This window comes from Rhamphochromis longiceps, linkage group LG11, assembly GCF_057381845.1.
Source record: "Rhamphochromis longiceps isolate RC_006_pf linkage group LG11, R_longiceps_female_GT1.1, whole genome shotgun sequence".
NCBI classification, from domain to species: Eukaryota; Metazoa; Chordata; class Actinopteri; order Cichliformes; family Cichlidae; genus Rhamphochromis; species Rhamphochromis longiceps.
The window spans coordinates 38,186,342-38,201,648 of record NC_140567.1 but is presented as its reverse complement, the minus strand read 5'-3'; the positions used below and the strand labels follow the sequence as shown (position 1 = coordinate 38,201,648).

At 43.1% G+C, this 15,307-nt stretch overlaps 2 protein-coding genes across 4 annotated transcripts; both read right to left on the bottom strand.

The window, feature by feature from the left end:
• Positions 1-2: 2 nt before the first annotated feature.
• On the bottom strand, positions 3-4,496 carry LOC146659986 (uncharacterized). Its single transcript, XM_085424220.1, has 2 exons — positions 4,245-4,496; positions 3-4,055 (listed from the first exon to the last, which is right to left on the bottom strand). The coding sequence occupies exon 2, from the start codon at positions 3,225-3,227 to the stop codon at positions 3-5; it is 3,225 nt and encodes a 1,074-aa protein (XP_085280346.1). The 5' UTR covers positions 3,228-4,055; positions 4,245-4,496.
• Positions 4,497-8,050: 3,554 nt separating this feature from the next.
• On the bottom strand, positions 8,051-14,675 carry LOC146659985 (uncharacterized). Of its 3 annotated transcripts, none has more exons than XM_085423961.1 (6): positions 14,392-14,675; positions 14,063-14,116; positions 12,741-13,097; positions 11,966-12,655; positions 9,142-9,239; positions 8,051-8,751 (listed from the first exon to the last, which is right to left on the bottom strand). In XM_085423961.1, the coding sequence occupies exons 2-6, from the start codon at positions 14,097-14,099 to the stop codon at positions 8,611-8,613; spliced, it is 1,323 nt and encodes a 440-aa protein (XP_085280087.1). In that variant the 5' UTR covers positions 14,100-14,116; positions 14,392-14,675; the 3' UTR covers positions 8,051-8,610. The 3 variants fall into 3 exon arrangements, with proteins under 3 accessions (XP_085280087.1, XP_085280088.1, XP_085280085.1); XM_085423962.1 differs by having other exon boundaries at positions 14,063-14,149; positions 14,392-14,405; XM_085423959.1 differs by lacking the exon at positions 14,392-14,675 and having other exon boundaries at positions 14,063-14,381.
• Positions 14,676-15,307: the final 632 nt, after the last annotated feature.

The window sequence follows — 15,307 nt, the reverse complement described above, 5'->3', positions numbered from 1 at the left end:
TCTTAGGGCTGTGCACCGAGATCTCCTTTCTTCCACCAAAGGAAGCGCAGGTAATCCTGGTCTGACTTCTTCACATGAAATTGGTGAAACATTTTCTCTATGTCACACATCAATGCAGTGGAGTGCAACCAGAAGCGAAGAAGTACACCGTTGAGATTGTTCATCAGGTCAGGACCAGTGAGCAGATGATCATTCAAACTGGTTCCCTTGTACTTGGCAGAGCAGTCGAACACCACGCGCAGTTTGCCTGGCTTCTTGTCGTGGAATACACCGTGATGAGGTATGTACCATTTTTCGCCCTCTTTCCCATCATCGTGGACTTCCTCTGCATCACCCCTTTCTATGACCTCCTCCATGAACTTGATATACTGTTCTTTGTACCCTTCATCCTTTAACAGCTTCCTCTTTAGATGGCTCAGACGTATGACTGCAAGCTGTTTGTTGTCAGGTAAGGTAGGTCTCTCCTTAAAGGGCAACGGCATCTCGTAGTGACCTAGACTGTTCTTTTCGATGTGGTTCTTGAGTTTGTCCAGGAACAGGATGTCCTCCTGAGACACTGGTTTGCCGTCTTCCTTAGCATCCTTAAAGTCAGACTCTAGAATGCGAATGGCATCTGCCGGAGTGACTGGTGGGAGCTCCCTGACTGCAACTCGGAAGCACTGTCCCGCCGTACTTGAGGTGTCGGGGCATGTCGACGTACCACCAACTATGCTCCATCCTAAGTCGGTACGAATTGCATAAGGCTCATCGTCTCCTCCCGTTATGACGTCTCTTGGTGCCATTGCTCGTGCGCAGTTATAGCCTATCAATAAACCAACCTCACAGTCCTGTAGAGGTGGAATCTCTTCTATGACCTTGGAGAGATGATTCCACCTTTTAGCTGTCTCGCATGTTGGGATATGGGCTCTGTTTACTGGTATGCAATCCTTGGTATAAGCAGGAGGAAGGTCGATGAGGAGGGAAGAGCGATAACCCCGAACACAAAGCCCTGAGACTCTTTGGCTCTTTACGATCACGTCGCGTCCAATCATAGTAGTTAACTTCAGCTTAACTGGACAGGAATCTGCCTTTAATACATCACTCAGTTCCTGGTCAACAAACGTCGTGTCGCTTTGCGTGTCCAGCAAGGCGTAAACCAGTTTCTCAGTTCCTGTATCCTTTTTTGACACCCACACAGGCACAATCATTGATGTGTTAGTTGGCTGTCCAGTAATCACTGACATTGAAGTTGCAGCAGCCTCCGTTTGGCCGGCATTGCTCAGGATAGTGGTTTCCTGTGGCAGAACTCTTTCCTTCTTTAAATAGTTGTCATCGTGTAAACAAGTGGGATGTTTACCCTTGCACGTGTTGCATGAGTGTCGATGTCGACAGTCTTTTGCACTATGTCCAGGTTTGGTGCAGCCATAGCAGAGCTTATGTTCTCTGACAAAATCTCGACGCTCCTCCAGAGTTTTAGCAATAAACTTGGGACATCCATGTAGTCTGTGTTGATTATTTTGACAGAAGGCACAAGGAGACCTTTCCTTTCCTTTAACTGGCTTGAGCCTCTCGGTGTCAGCCTCAGTCTGTGTGTTTAGAACCCTTGCCTTGTTCCTCTTAGGGTCTCTGCTGCCTTGTTTTGCTGTGCTCGACTCAGAGCCGCGGAGGGCATAAGCTGAGGTGATTGGATTGCAAGCAATCTCTGCCTCTGTCGCCATAAATGCGGCGAAGTCCTTAAAACTGGGGAATTCCTTATTGCCCTTTAAGGCTTCAGTAACCTTCCTGTTCCAGTGAGATGCTATCCACTCTGGTAGTTTAAGGATTAGCTTCTTATTCTCTTCACAGTCGTTCAGTATTTCGAGGCTCTTCACATGTGTCATTGCATCTTGGCAAGCGTTTAAGAAATCTGAGAAGTCTCTTAATCCTTCTGCATCTCTTGGTTGGATCTTTGGCCAATCTGTGAGCTTATCTCTGAAGGCTTTCTGTATAATAAAGGTTTGGCCATATCTGTTATCCAGTTTGTTCCACGCATCCTTATAAGCGTCGCTGTCATTCCTATAGAAAGTTCCTTCTAATGTTTTACGAGCTGGGCCGCCTACATACTTCCTCAAGTAATAAAGTTTGTCTGCTGGGGAGATGGCCTTTTTGTCAATAAGTGACATGAATGAAGTTTTCCACTCAATGAACTGAATGGGGTTCCCACTAAATACAGACGGCTCTGGAACTGGAAGTCTATTTAGAGCCATACTGTCTTGTAGGGCTTGGGCAAGGGATGACACGTTTAGGTCGGGTGGCGATGCTGTGACGGTGGGAGTTGGAGGGTTGATAGCAGGGGGAACATGATGATTTCCCACTGAACTATTAGAGGAATGGGGACTGCCTTCCTGCGAGGCTACCTGGCTGTAGACTTGCAGTTTGGCCCGAGCAGCCCTCAGATTCCTTTCTGCTTGAAGGCGTTCAAGTCTGCGCTTTTCTACTTCCATTTTTCTGTGCTGTTCCTCTATCTTTTCCATTTGTCTCTCTTCTTCCAGCAACCCTTCAAATTCGACTTCCTTAGCAGCTAGCTCTGCTGCTGCATCCGCCTGTTTGAGTGTTAGAGTAGTGCCTCTGTGACTACGGATTGACTTTGTCACTCTAGATGCAGTGGATCCATAGATGGAGCGTGCGTAGCTGTTCTTAAGCAGCTCCCTGAGACGGCAATGTACTTGTTCTGCATCATAATCACCATCGAGATCTGACATTCTCTCGTAGGTAACTTTCATAATTTCGGCTGTAACTGCCTCACAACTGTCAACGTGACGTCTTAATTCTGGAGAAGGTGTAATGTGACTTCGTATTTCAAGGTAAGTGTTTAACACAGTTTCTTTCTCTTTCTCCAAAGCATCCATCAAAGATGCCAGCTCGCCTTTACTAATGTCTGACTTGAGCTGCTCTCTTGACTCTCGGGCTCGAATCTTCCATCTTTCGTACGTTGAGATGAACTTTCTTTCCCTTTTTCTTGCTTCCTCCTGTTGCATTTCGAGCGCCTTTGGAGTTGGGGTTTTTGTTCGAGTGGAACGTCGGAGGCCTTCCTTAAGCTCACCTTGTAAGTTGTTCAACGTTTCTTCTCTGCGTTGAATTTCCTTCTCCAAAAGTTCTATTTCCGTAGTTTCTGATGTGTCTTCAAGAGACGCCTTAAGCCCTTTGATTTTATTCTGCAGGTCGACTATCTGATGCTCTAGTTCTGTTTGTGAGGAGGGAGTCTCCATTTCCTTAATGTTTATGTTATTTACTTATCTAATTTGCAGGCTTTAGTTAATGAGCTGCTTGTGGTTACTATAACTTACAGGCTGCATTAACAGAAGGGAGGAGAATCTTTGCACTTTAAACCAAGTTGAAATAGAAGCGGATAACCAACACAACATTGAGAAGAAATGTATAAAATAATAAATGCAACCTGCTAGCTGTTGCAAACTGATGTGGTAAAGTAAACCTCTTATGCTAAACACAGATCAATACACCATTACTATTGTACAGTTACAAATTGAACTAAATGCCCCTCTTTCACCCCCTTTTTGGTCAGTAGAAAGAATGATAAATATACAGTAGTGGTGGTAAATACCAATAAACAAAATTACTTCACTTGTTATTACTTCATGTCCGTTGTGTCTTAATGCAGCAGATGTCCACAGTAGTTGACGACCTTCTCTCTCCCTTTAACCACCACTGATGAGAATGAATGTCCTTTCCTTGTCGATTAGAATGAAATGTTCCATACCTTTTCTGACCGTCACATCAAACCATTAAGCCAGCTGCATGATGATTATAAAGTCTCTGTCTAGAAGACCCATAGAATGGCACTGAGTTGCTCCGTGAAATGTCTTGTCAATCCCAGACGAATAGCAACACAGCTCCGTGACTCGTCCTCGTGGTTCCGTGGTGCAGGATGGCAGCAGGATGATGCGGGGGATCAGCTCTTACTGTAGCATTCCAGCCGGACTTTATTCAGACGATGCACTCAATGATCATTACGGATGGACCATGGTGGGGTATTCCAACCCATTTATTCACAAATTGCCATAGACACATCGTAAGAGCTGTAACCATAACATAAAACAAACATTCACTTGATATAACCACGTTTCTGTTATGCTAATCAATTCACAGAAAAGGCACAGGAGGTGCTAGCATCAGCCTGCTAGATCGCTCATAAACTTATTAACAATCAAGTAATACATTTACAAATTGTCCGAAATGTAAACAACAAGTACAACACACAAACATACCTGTTCGCCTTCCAGCTAGATGCTAATTTTAAGATGGATGGAAAACGATAACCTTCTCATTAATCCTTTCTGCGGCAAGCAGTTGCGGTACGATCTTCCTTCCCGGAAGTTGCCCGTTCCGAATTTCAAAATAAGAGTCTAATCTATATTATAAGGTATAATTCGTTCAGGGATTTAACTGTTTGAAAAATATCAAATAAACAAATAATCTGGGTCATTTACAATTACATCGTAGCTACTCGGTGCTTGCTCGGACGTTTGGGGGTTTTTTTCGCTGTAAAAAGAAGTTTTCTTCCCACGCACAGCGGACACTAATGTTTTTGTCACTTTTTATGGAATCAAACTCAAAGTAAGGTCAGTGCTTCCACGCTTTAAACGCTGCACGCTCATACTCTCTCCCATAATCGATATGTGATCCACTGTTGATCTGCACACAGCTGTTGTCACGAACGTCGCACTCGCTTACGTCACTGTCATGAGACATTCTCACAAAAAAAAAGAAAAAGAAAAATTTATTCATTTCATTCTCATGAAAGCCCCTCCCACGGTAAAAGAGAAAATAACAAACAATACAATTATTCAAAACACATGATAATTATGAAAAGGAAAAATAAAGACTGTTATTTTATAAAAACAGTCTTAATCCGGGTCCAAACCCAGCCAAGAGTCAGAGCCAGACTCCAGATCTCAGAGTCTCAATCACAATTGTTGTACCGCGAGATTCTCAGGTCTGAGAAATAAGAAAGACATATTTGCTCACCTTTGAAGAACCTCCAGAGTGGAAGCCAGATAATGGATGTTAAAATTGTAGTAGCTCCCGAACACGATGCACAGTGCAGAAATGAATGAGGATATGTTTGTGCTGACGAGGTTCCGATCAAGACTCAGCATGTATCATCTTAAGGAATAGCAGGACTGACCTGAGAACAAATTATTTAACAGGTTATATTAATAAGCACTGCAGTACATGAGATTCTATAAACAGTGCAATTAAAAAGAGAGAGAGAGAGAGCTATGAAACAGACTTACCAAAGACAATAATCGTGGGTGTCAGAGACACTTGCTCCAGTTGCACCTCATCTGCCAGACATGCATCTTCTACATGGAAAAGCATGGACTCCTTCTCTTCAAAGTAGCTGAGCAGAAGCAGGACCACCTCTTTCACATCATCTGAGCAGCCACTCTGCCGTCCCCGTATCCTCTGAAGCCTTGCATCAGTCTGAAGGAACGTCTTGCTTTTGCTGACACCAACTGTGGTCATGTAGTCCAGAAGACCTTTTCCCCTTCAAATCCAAGTAATCTGTATTATAGAGGCAGGAATTAGCAGCTGTCCTTGCAGTTTAAGGTAAAAGAGACACATATTTCTGAGATAAGACCGACTATCATTCTCTGGCATATCAGTGGCTGAATTAGCAGATGGCATGGTTTTATGTGTGTTTTCTTAATAATCTGTAATTTTGAGCTTGTTTCGAGTTGAGGTTTAGGGTCTTTCCCTCTTGTTTTTGCTTTTCTAGGATAATAGAATCAGCTAAGTTTTGGTTTTGTCTTTTTGGTGTTTTTTTTGGCACAACCTAACTGTCCCTTTCTCCCCCACATTTGTTGTTTGAATCTGGGTTATTTAATCTGTGAGAGCGCTGCCATTAAACCTTTTTCATAACACCTGTACCGAGTTTCCGGAGTTGTTGTGTTATCCCCTCCTGCCCTCGAGGAGACGTAACACAAGTGGGGGCTCGTCCGGGATCTATTTTCCAGAGCTATAGACAACGCTGGTGCTTGGTACAATGTTACTGCCTTGTAATTAAGTATGGATTTTGACTTAGAAGATTTCATTCATGCTCCGAGACCTGAGAAGTTTGAGTTATGTCGTAAAGATGACTTATTGAGTATTGCGGCACACTTTGATATTCCAGTAAAGAAATATAGTGCAAAAAAGGAAATTAAGGGTATTATCTTACAACGTTTAGTTGAGTTGAAAATCTTGACTGGTTCAGAGGTATGTGATGGTAACGTTCTTTCTGCTGAGCAAGGTGTCGAACCTCTGAAGGAGGATGTTGGTGCTATAGCTACTCCCCCCAAAGTCCAGGTGGAGCCTAAGGTGCCTCCTACTCTACCTCGTTTCGATCCTCTGTCCCCAGACTTCAGTGGGTCAAACGGACATGCTAGACTTAAGGTGCATCTAGCTCGCCTTCGGTTGGAGGCACGTAACATAAATGTAACAAAAACATTCTGTTTAATAGTTTACAAAAATTCACTGTGATTGAAACAGAAAAAATGTGTTTTGGGGTTTACTATACATTTCTGTAGGGATTTTACATGGTTTATATGTCAAATTCACTGCAATTTTTTACAGTGCAGAATCTGTAAACACATCAGCCATGTCCATGTCAGGGCAGCGACTGCTGGAAACTCATTTTATAGATGAGCTTTAATCTGTTTCCTGTTGTTTTTGGCTTTTGTTCCTCTAGTGTGTGTGTGTGTGTGCGTGCGTGCGTGATCAACCATCTTCTATAAACCACATGCAAGTTATAACCAGCTGTTTATAACTTGCATAGTTCATATTGATATCCTGTTCATAGCCTGTATACTCACTACAGCCTGCACATACTTAGAGCTTATTCATGACATACCTTCATACCATGAACATTGTAACAGACCCATTTCTGTAATACATCTATATTGTGGCTAAAGCACTTTCTGGATGGATGCAAACTGCGTTTCATTGCCTTGTACTTGTGACGTGTGCAATGACAATAAAGTTGAATTCTATTCTATTCTCGTGGTGCAATGTGAAGGTTTGGCCAGCAGATGGCGCCATGGTCTTAAACTCCTTAGAGTGTTACTGTGGAGGTGAAGGGCTGGACTTTTAAATGGTCAGTCACACATTTTCAGGAAGAACGATGAAGTCCTGAAGGAAAACTCGATCATTACCACTCAGACCTTTTCTACTGTTAGCATCTCTGAATAACAAAAATGTTATTGTCCAACAAAACGAGCATTTTTCTAAAGATAAAAAAGAGTCAAATCAACCTGTGAACATCAGCCATTAAAAATCAGCTGATCAGTCACTTCCTGGTGGGCAGACTAAACCGACCCAGAGTCACAGCTCCCAACTTTGGAACAGCTTTCCTCAGCCCATCATTTACTTTATCTCATTCTCACGAAAGCCCCTCCCACGGTAAAAGAGAAAATAACAAACAATACAATTATTCAAAACACATGATCATCATGAAAAGGAAAAATAAAGACATGCATCTGTAAACACATCAGCCACGTCCATGTCAGGGCAGCGACTGCTGACAACTCATTTTATAGATGAGCTTTAATCTGTTTCCTGTTGTTTTTGGCTTTTGTTCCTCTAATGTGCGTGTGTGCGTGTGTGTGTGCGTGTGCGTGTGTGTGCAGCAGTGAATGCACCGCTGTGTGGACAGGTACTCTGGTCTTAATGTGGAGTTTTATCAGACTGTGAAACACTTTGTGTTTTAAAACAGAAAATATTTGATCTGAATTTATTTTGAAAATCACCGTCACACAGCCGTCTCGTCGCTTTCACAGATTTTTCTGTGAACAGATGAGCAGCAGAAGTTTTCAGCATTTTACATTCAGATGTTTCACAAACTGTTGGATTGTCTGTCTGGGATTTCATAGCCAGTCATGTGACTGCTGTCCCGCCAATCAGCTTCACTGTATGTGAGACTCTTATTGTTTAGCATTAAACTTCATGTTGTCTCAGCCTTTATGATGTGTGTTACTGCATCAAATTCAAAATAAGAGCATAAAAATGAAGCAACTGAAAGTTCTGACAGGACAATAAAATATCAATAGACTTTATTGAATAGAGTCTACAATGAAGATGGATGCAGAGCCATGACTGTAGTTTACAGAATCAAACAGCAGCAGAGACATTTCTGAGACAGAAAAATGTATATTTAATATGATAATAGAGAGCATAAATGTGCGATTCACTGACATATATGGCATATCTACTGTTATATTGCTGGGTGCTCATTTGAACTATAAAGTATGAAGTCAAAAAGCTCAGACATCAGGCTGCTCTGAACACTCAGTTTCACCTTTTTCTCCTCTTGAACTTTCATATGTAGAGACAGGATATCATGAACATTTATATCTGAGACACAGAAGGTCCGCCCACCCGCTCACCTGCAAACTTTAGCTTCACCAATCAGAAGAAACAAAGAGGCATAAAACAGCTCATCAGACACTCTGATCTGAGCTTAGGATAAAGAAGGATGATTTCCAACTGTCAGTCATGCAAAGCTACGCTGTTACAGTCCAGCAGTCAGAGTACAGAGATGGAAATAAGTTGAATTACACAGCAGATCATCTGAGGAACATCAGCCAATAACGTTCAGACTAAACCGCCACAGTCTTCCTTCTCACTGTAAGCGGCTGTCTCCTCCTCTCTGTGGAAAACCTTCCCATCAGGCTGCGTCCTCCACCTCAGCTTCACCTCCTCAGTGACTCCTTGCTCCACCAGCTTCTCCCTCACCTGAAACACAGTTTTCACACATTAACAGAAGCTCCTCATTAATCAGCCGTTGTTTCTGTAGTGAGCAGAAAACGTTGTTGGTGCTGTTTCTGGGGGAAATGAACTAAATGAACTGGCTGGGGATGAAACTGAAGTCTGGAATTAGGCCTCATTGCCTGTCATTGGTTCACGTCGTCTCCTCACAGTAATCTGAAATTAAGTGACTTCTTCAAGTTACCAGTTAAAAAGGTTAAATAATACAAATGGATGGGATTGCATTAAACGAGCCCCGTATCTCTGCAGCTGTGTGCTGTCACGTGTCCCTGAACCTGCACAGACTCACTGCTCTCTATCATTTCACAGTAGTTATAGCGGTCTGTTCCTTGTATCGGGGCCCGTGTGACCTCTGACCTGCTGCAGGATGGATTCTTGCACTGTGGGGTCGTTCAGGTCTGCAGATCCCGCCCTCAGCTGAACCTTCACTGACCTCGAGGCTGAAGGTTTGACATCTGCAGAGAAAGAAAAGGGCCATTCAATTCAATTCAATTTTATTTATACATCACTAAATCACAACAACAGTCGCCTCAAGGCGCTTTATACTGTGCGGTAGACCCTATAGTAATACATATAGAGAAAAAACCAAGCAATCAAATGACCCCCTATGAATAAGCACTTTGGCGACAGTCAGAAGGAAAAACTTTTTCCCTTTTAACAGGAAGAAACCTCCAGCAGAACTCAGAGCTCAGGGAGGGGCGCAAATGGAAGAACGCAGTCTTACATATTTGTTTAATATGTGCATTGAAGGACATGTCCTGGTCAAAAATGACTCCAAGGTTCCTCACAGTGTTACTGGAGGCCAAGGTAATGCCATCCAGAGTAAGAATCTGCTTAGATACCATATTTCTAAGCTTTTCAGGGCCGAGTACAATAACCTCAGTTTGATCTGAATTAAGAAGCAGAAAGTTAGCGGCCATCCAGGTCTTTATGTCTTTAAGACATTCCTGCAGTGTAACTCATTGGTGTGTGTTATCTGGCTTCATGCACAGATAGAGCTGGGTGTCATCTGCATAGCAGTGTAAATGTATGCTATGTCTTCTAATGATGCTGCCTAAGGGAAGCATGTATAATGTAAAAGTGCTATATAAATAAAATTGATTTGATACTTTACTTAGGCAATCAAATTAAGATAGATTTTATGTTGTTGGTTTTAAAGAACTGGATGGATATTTTAATGTATTTTTTATTTCTATTTTTCAAGAGTTGGAGAAGTGCCCTTTTTTCATAACTTGGCCTACCCTTTTTAGTTTTGTTAATATTGGCAATAGTGAGAAGTACTATGGTTGGATTCAAATGTATTTAACATAGGGCATCTAATTAAGGTAAATGTCATGTTTTTAGTTGGTAGAATCTGATGAGCAATATTTTATTTTATTATTTTTTATTTTGTTTTTCAGTTTTCCTCCTGAGTGATTGCCACCTTAACGTGGTCAGGGGGTTTGTGTGCCTCAGTGACACTAAGATCTAGACCTGCAGAAGCTGAGCCTTCAGGGGGGACACCCAAGTTGGTCAGGTTTTAGGGTAGAGGTTTGACAAAGTGCAATCCAATTACATGACAAAAACAGTTATTCAGAGCACCCCACATTCGCCTCAGCTGCCACCATGTGCCCCCTTTACATTTCTGTCTGCCCCCTCATATATGCCTGTCTAGAACCAGCCCAGCACACCACCCCCTCGGCCTGTGCTTCGAGGTTTCTGGTAGTTAGAATGACTCGGGGGTGTTGATTCATTTAAACTAACATAATCATCCTGCTGCAACCAGGTTTCTGTAAGGCAGAGTAAATCGATTTGTTGATCAATTATTAAGTCATGTACTAACAGAGACTTGGAGGAGAGAGACCTAATATTTAATAATCCACATTTCACTGTTTTACTCTTTGGTTCAGATGTGGATACTGTATTGTTCTTTCTTTGTGATTGTTTATGTTTAAGTTGTTTGTTTCTGGTTTTAGTTTGTTTTTTGTCTGTTTGGGAGCTGACACAGTCTCTATGGAGATGGGTTTTTGGGGGGGTAGCAGGAGGAGAGAAGCTGCAGAGAGGCGTGTAAGACTGCAACTCTGCTTCCTGGTCCCAACTCTGGATAGTCATATTTTGGGGGGTTTAATAAATTTGTCCATATTTCTAGAAATGAGAGCTGCTCCATCCAAAGTGGGATGGATGCCGTCTCTCCTAACAAGACCAGGTTTCCTCCAGAAGGTTTGCCAATTATCTATGAAGCCCACATCGTTTCTGGGACACCACTCAGACAGCCAGCAATTTAAGGAGAACATGCGGCTAAACATGTCACTCCTGGTCTGATTGGGGAGGGGACCAGAGAAAGCTACAGAGTCCGACATTGTTTTGGCAAAGTTGCACACCGATTCAATATTGATTTTAGTGACCTCTGATTGGCGTAACCGGGTGTCATTACTGCCGACGTGAATTATGATCTTACTGAATTTACGTTTACCCTTAGCCAGCAGTTTTAAATTTCCTTCAATGTCGCCTGCTCTGGCCCCTGCCGGTGTCTCTAGCTTCACATGTCTGAGAACAGAATCACCAATTACCAGAGTTTGACCCCCGGCGGGTGTGTCGCCGAGTGGGGAAAAACGGTTAGACACATGAACGGGTTGGTGGTGTACCTGGGGCTTCTGTTTAGGACTATGCTTCCTCCTCACCGTGACCCAGCCGCCCTCTTTCCCCAGCTGCTTGGGGTCTGCCGGGGAACAGCTAGCGGGGCCTACGCTATCTTCGGCTGCACCAGCTACAGGGGCCTGGCTAGCTATGGGTGAATGAAGGGTGCGAAGCCGAGTCTCCAATTCAGTAATCCTGGCCTCCAGAGCTGCAAATATGCTACATTTGTTACAGATATCATTACTGCTAAAGGAGTAACTAAACATCTGACACAATGAGCAAGAAAGTGCAGGAGGGACAGGTGAAGTAGCCATGGTGCACGTGAAGATTATACTATGAAAACAGAAGTTATCTAAAGGTTTTTAATTAAATTGCTACGCAGATAAGCTACTCAACTACTACTTCCTGTTCCTGTGTTGAAACAGGAACAGGAAGTGATACTCTACCGCAGACAGAGCAAACACTAAATGACAGCGCCACCCAAAGCATCGGCAGTGCTGTGCCAAGAGTGTCCGGATGAGCCCAGGAGGACCAGACTGTGCAGAAACACAGAGGACAGACTCACCTCTGGAGCAGAGGAAGGGGCGTTGGTCATCACAGTTATGACTGTTGAAGGAGCCTGTTGATCCGACTATTGTGGCACAGTTTACGCTGTCATCAGGCTGCCCGGGCCCCCACGGCAGGTTGGAGGCTGTGCTCGAGTTTGACCACGTCCAGTATTTTCTGTACAGTCCAATCCAGGCACCAGCAGTATCTGACAACATAGAAGCGACCTGGCTGTTGTCCTGCGTGTTGGTGATGGTTTTCAGGTCTGTGTACGTCTGTCTGCAGTGAGACTGAGCATCAGACCAGGTCATTGAGTTCTCCACCAGGATATCAGACGGGGTCATTGAGTTCTCCACCAGGATATCAGACGGGGTCATTGAGTTCTCCACCTGGATATCAGACGGGGTCATTGAGTTCTCCACCAGGATATCAGACGGGGTCATTGAGTTCTCCACCAGGATATCAGACGGGGTCATTGAGTTCTCCACCTGGATATCAGACGGGGTCATTGAGTTCTCCACCAGGATATCAGACGGGGTCATTGAGTTCTCCACCAGGATATCAGACGGGGTCATTGAGTTCTCCACCTGGATATCAGACGGGGTCATTGAGTTCTCCACCTGGATATCAGACGGGGTCATTAAGTTCTCCACCTGGATATCAGACGGGGTCATTGAGTTCTTCACCTGGATGTGTTTGTTAGTCGCAGCTGAAACAAAAGATCAGACGGATTCAAACCTGCAGCTAAAATGTTCAGTTTGTCAAACCCTGGTACCAAAGTCTGAAACACTCACCGTCATAGCAGACAAAGTAATGTTTATTTGAGCACGGTGCAGTGGACCATGATCCAGATCCAGTTATTATCACACACTCATCAGTCCCTGGCTGTCCCGGTGACCACATGTTAAACCAGGATGACTGAACTGGACCAGTTTGAGACCAGGTCCAGTCTTTGGAGAGTCCAATCCACGCCTCGGTGCTCCCCGCCCTTTTCTGGGCTTCCTGGATGAGAGCTGAGCTGTTAACGATGGCGAGGTCAATGTACTCATCTCTGCAGTATTGCTGAGCATCGTTCCAGGACTTCTGCAGGTCAACCAGGTGGAGCTGTCTGACTAACTGATCAGACTGAAGATGGCAGACCATCACGTAACCTGAGAGGACACGAGTCAGTCAGCGCGGTCACAGACTCACCTCAGCTCGACTATTTTAGTCATCAGGAGAATAAATTCTTTACATGCTACCACAACGCAAACTTTTTGTTGACATCTTTAAAGACGTGAATATATGTTAATATATGTGTCCTTCAAAGGATGTGTAACTCGTGTACTGGTTAAAAGCTGTTTTATGGTGCCTGTGGACACCTACACACTGGTTTCCTGCTCCAGGGCGAAACTCTCACATCAGCTTAAAAAGCTGCTTTAACAGTGCTAAGTTTGTTTTTCACTCTGGCCTTATTGCACATGTATTTGGACGATTTTTCCTCTTCAGTGTGCACAATGAAGGAAAACGACGTGTTAGTGGTCGAGGCTCAAAGCTGAACAACACGTGCACTAGGGCTGGGCCATATTATACCGTTCACGGTAATACCGGTACAATGTTAGGCAACAATAAGAAAATGAAATATCATGATAAATATTTTTGGTCATATCGCCCTGCTCTAACGTGCACACGGACGTGGTAAAAGCAGTCAGGATCTTTTTCAGCGAGCTGACGGGTTTGCAGCGTTTCAGGCTTTCAGTCAGATTTCTACACAGAAAATAAAATCAAGACGTGTTTTTCTCAGCAGTGCACACAAACAGCCACGTTCATGCACTGACTCTTCCCTCCTTTCTTTCCGTTTTTACTCTTTTATACTTTATACAGACTGTTACAAACTGCCGACTATTAAACTGTCAATCAAACTTCTAACTGGACCCAAAGAAACCTTTAGAAGTTTAGTTGACATGACAAAGGTCTTTGGAGATTGTACGAGTGTTCCTGTGACTGCTTGAAGCTCGTTTACAGACACCTTTAAAATAATCCCTATGGAGCAGTTCACTTTGTGCTTTCTTTGATTTTCTGACATCAAAAGTTTTATTCAAACTGTAAATGAGGCGACTGAGATGAGTTCACAGACCTGAGAGCAGCAGCAGGATCAGTCCACACCTCTTCATGACTGAGAGCTGAAAAACTGTGAAGACGTCCTCATGAATCTCATCTGCAGCTGCTCGTTCATTATTAATCATAACACTTAAAGCAGCATCAACAAAGAGGCAGCTGTCTCTGTCATTCACTCCATTTCTATCTAATCTAATCATTCAAACAAAACTATCAAACATATTTAATATTTGAAACGTTCAACTTTAAAAATGTTGTCTTCCTTCAATTATCATCATTTTGTTTATTAGAATACCAGACAATGAATGTGTGAGATTATCAAATAAACCAAACATATGCAGAACATACCCGACACGATGAGACGTCTGTGCAGCTGTGACACAGTCAGAACTCTTCATCTGATATAAATGTCATCCTCGCTCCTCCTCCCACGTCCATCAGAGACTTTGTAAAAGTGGTTTTTTAGAAAGCAGCCCAGTGTTCATTACAGTGCATTTGATTAAAGATGCTCAGAGTCGTTTAACTGAAGATGACTTATTCAAAGTTATTACAGATGCAAACAGACTGACGTCTGCCCGACCACTTCAGTCTTATTTGAATAATGTTGTCATTATTAGAATTGGGAGAAAAGAGCGTTCAAGCTCAACTCCTCCAAACAAATCAGTGATGATGACGACACAACCCGACACATTTCACATGTCAGTTCCAATCATAGAGAACAAACAGTTTTTATTTTGTTCTTTGTTTGTTTGGCTTCAGCGTCTTTTTAATGATGTTACAGTTTTAGTGCATCTCCTCTAAAAGTGCAAAACGTGCTTTGAGAGTCTCACACAGCACCACTCCCAAAGATGGAGGCTCAGTCACAGACAAATAAAATGCACTGATTTTAAAGTCACCACTAAATTTCACTGAAAGAAGAAGCCAGACCTGCCCTGGATCATGAAAAAGGTGCAGTTTGAGCACTGTGGGTCCTTTTAGTCATCAGCTACAGGCTAAGCTGCTGGTTTGCTGACGCTGAACAAAGATCTGGTTTCCAGGAATTACTGAGTTCGATCCTTTATTTCTACTGGTCACGCTCAGTCAGGTTAAATGAGCGCAGCTAATGAGCTGCAGAGGTAGCAGAATCAAAATGCTTTATTAATACCAGAGGAAATAATGTGGTCACAGTTCCTCCAATACAATCAATAAATAAAATATAATATGCTACAAAGTTACAAAATATAATAAAGTAGCTCCGATATATAGCTTTATTCTAAATATCCCA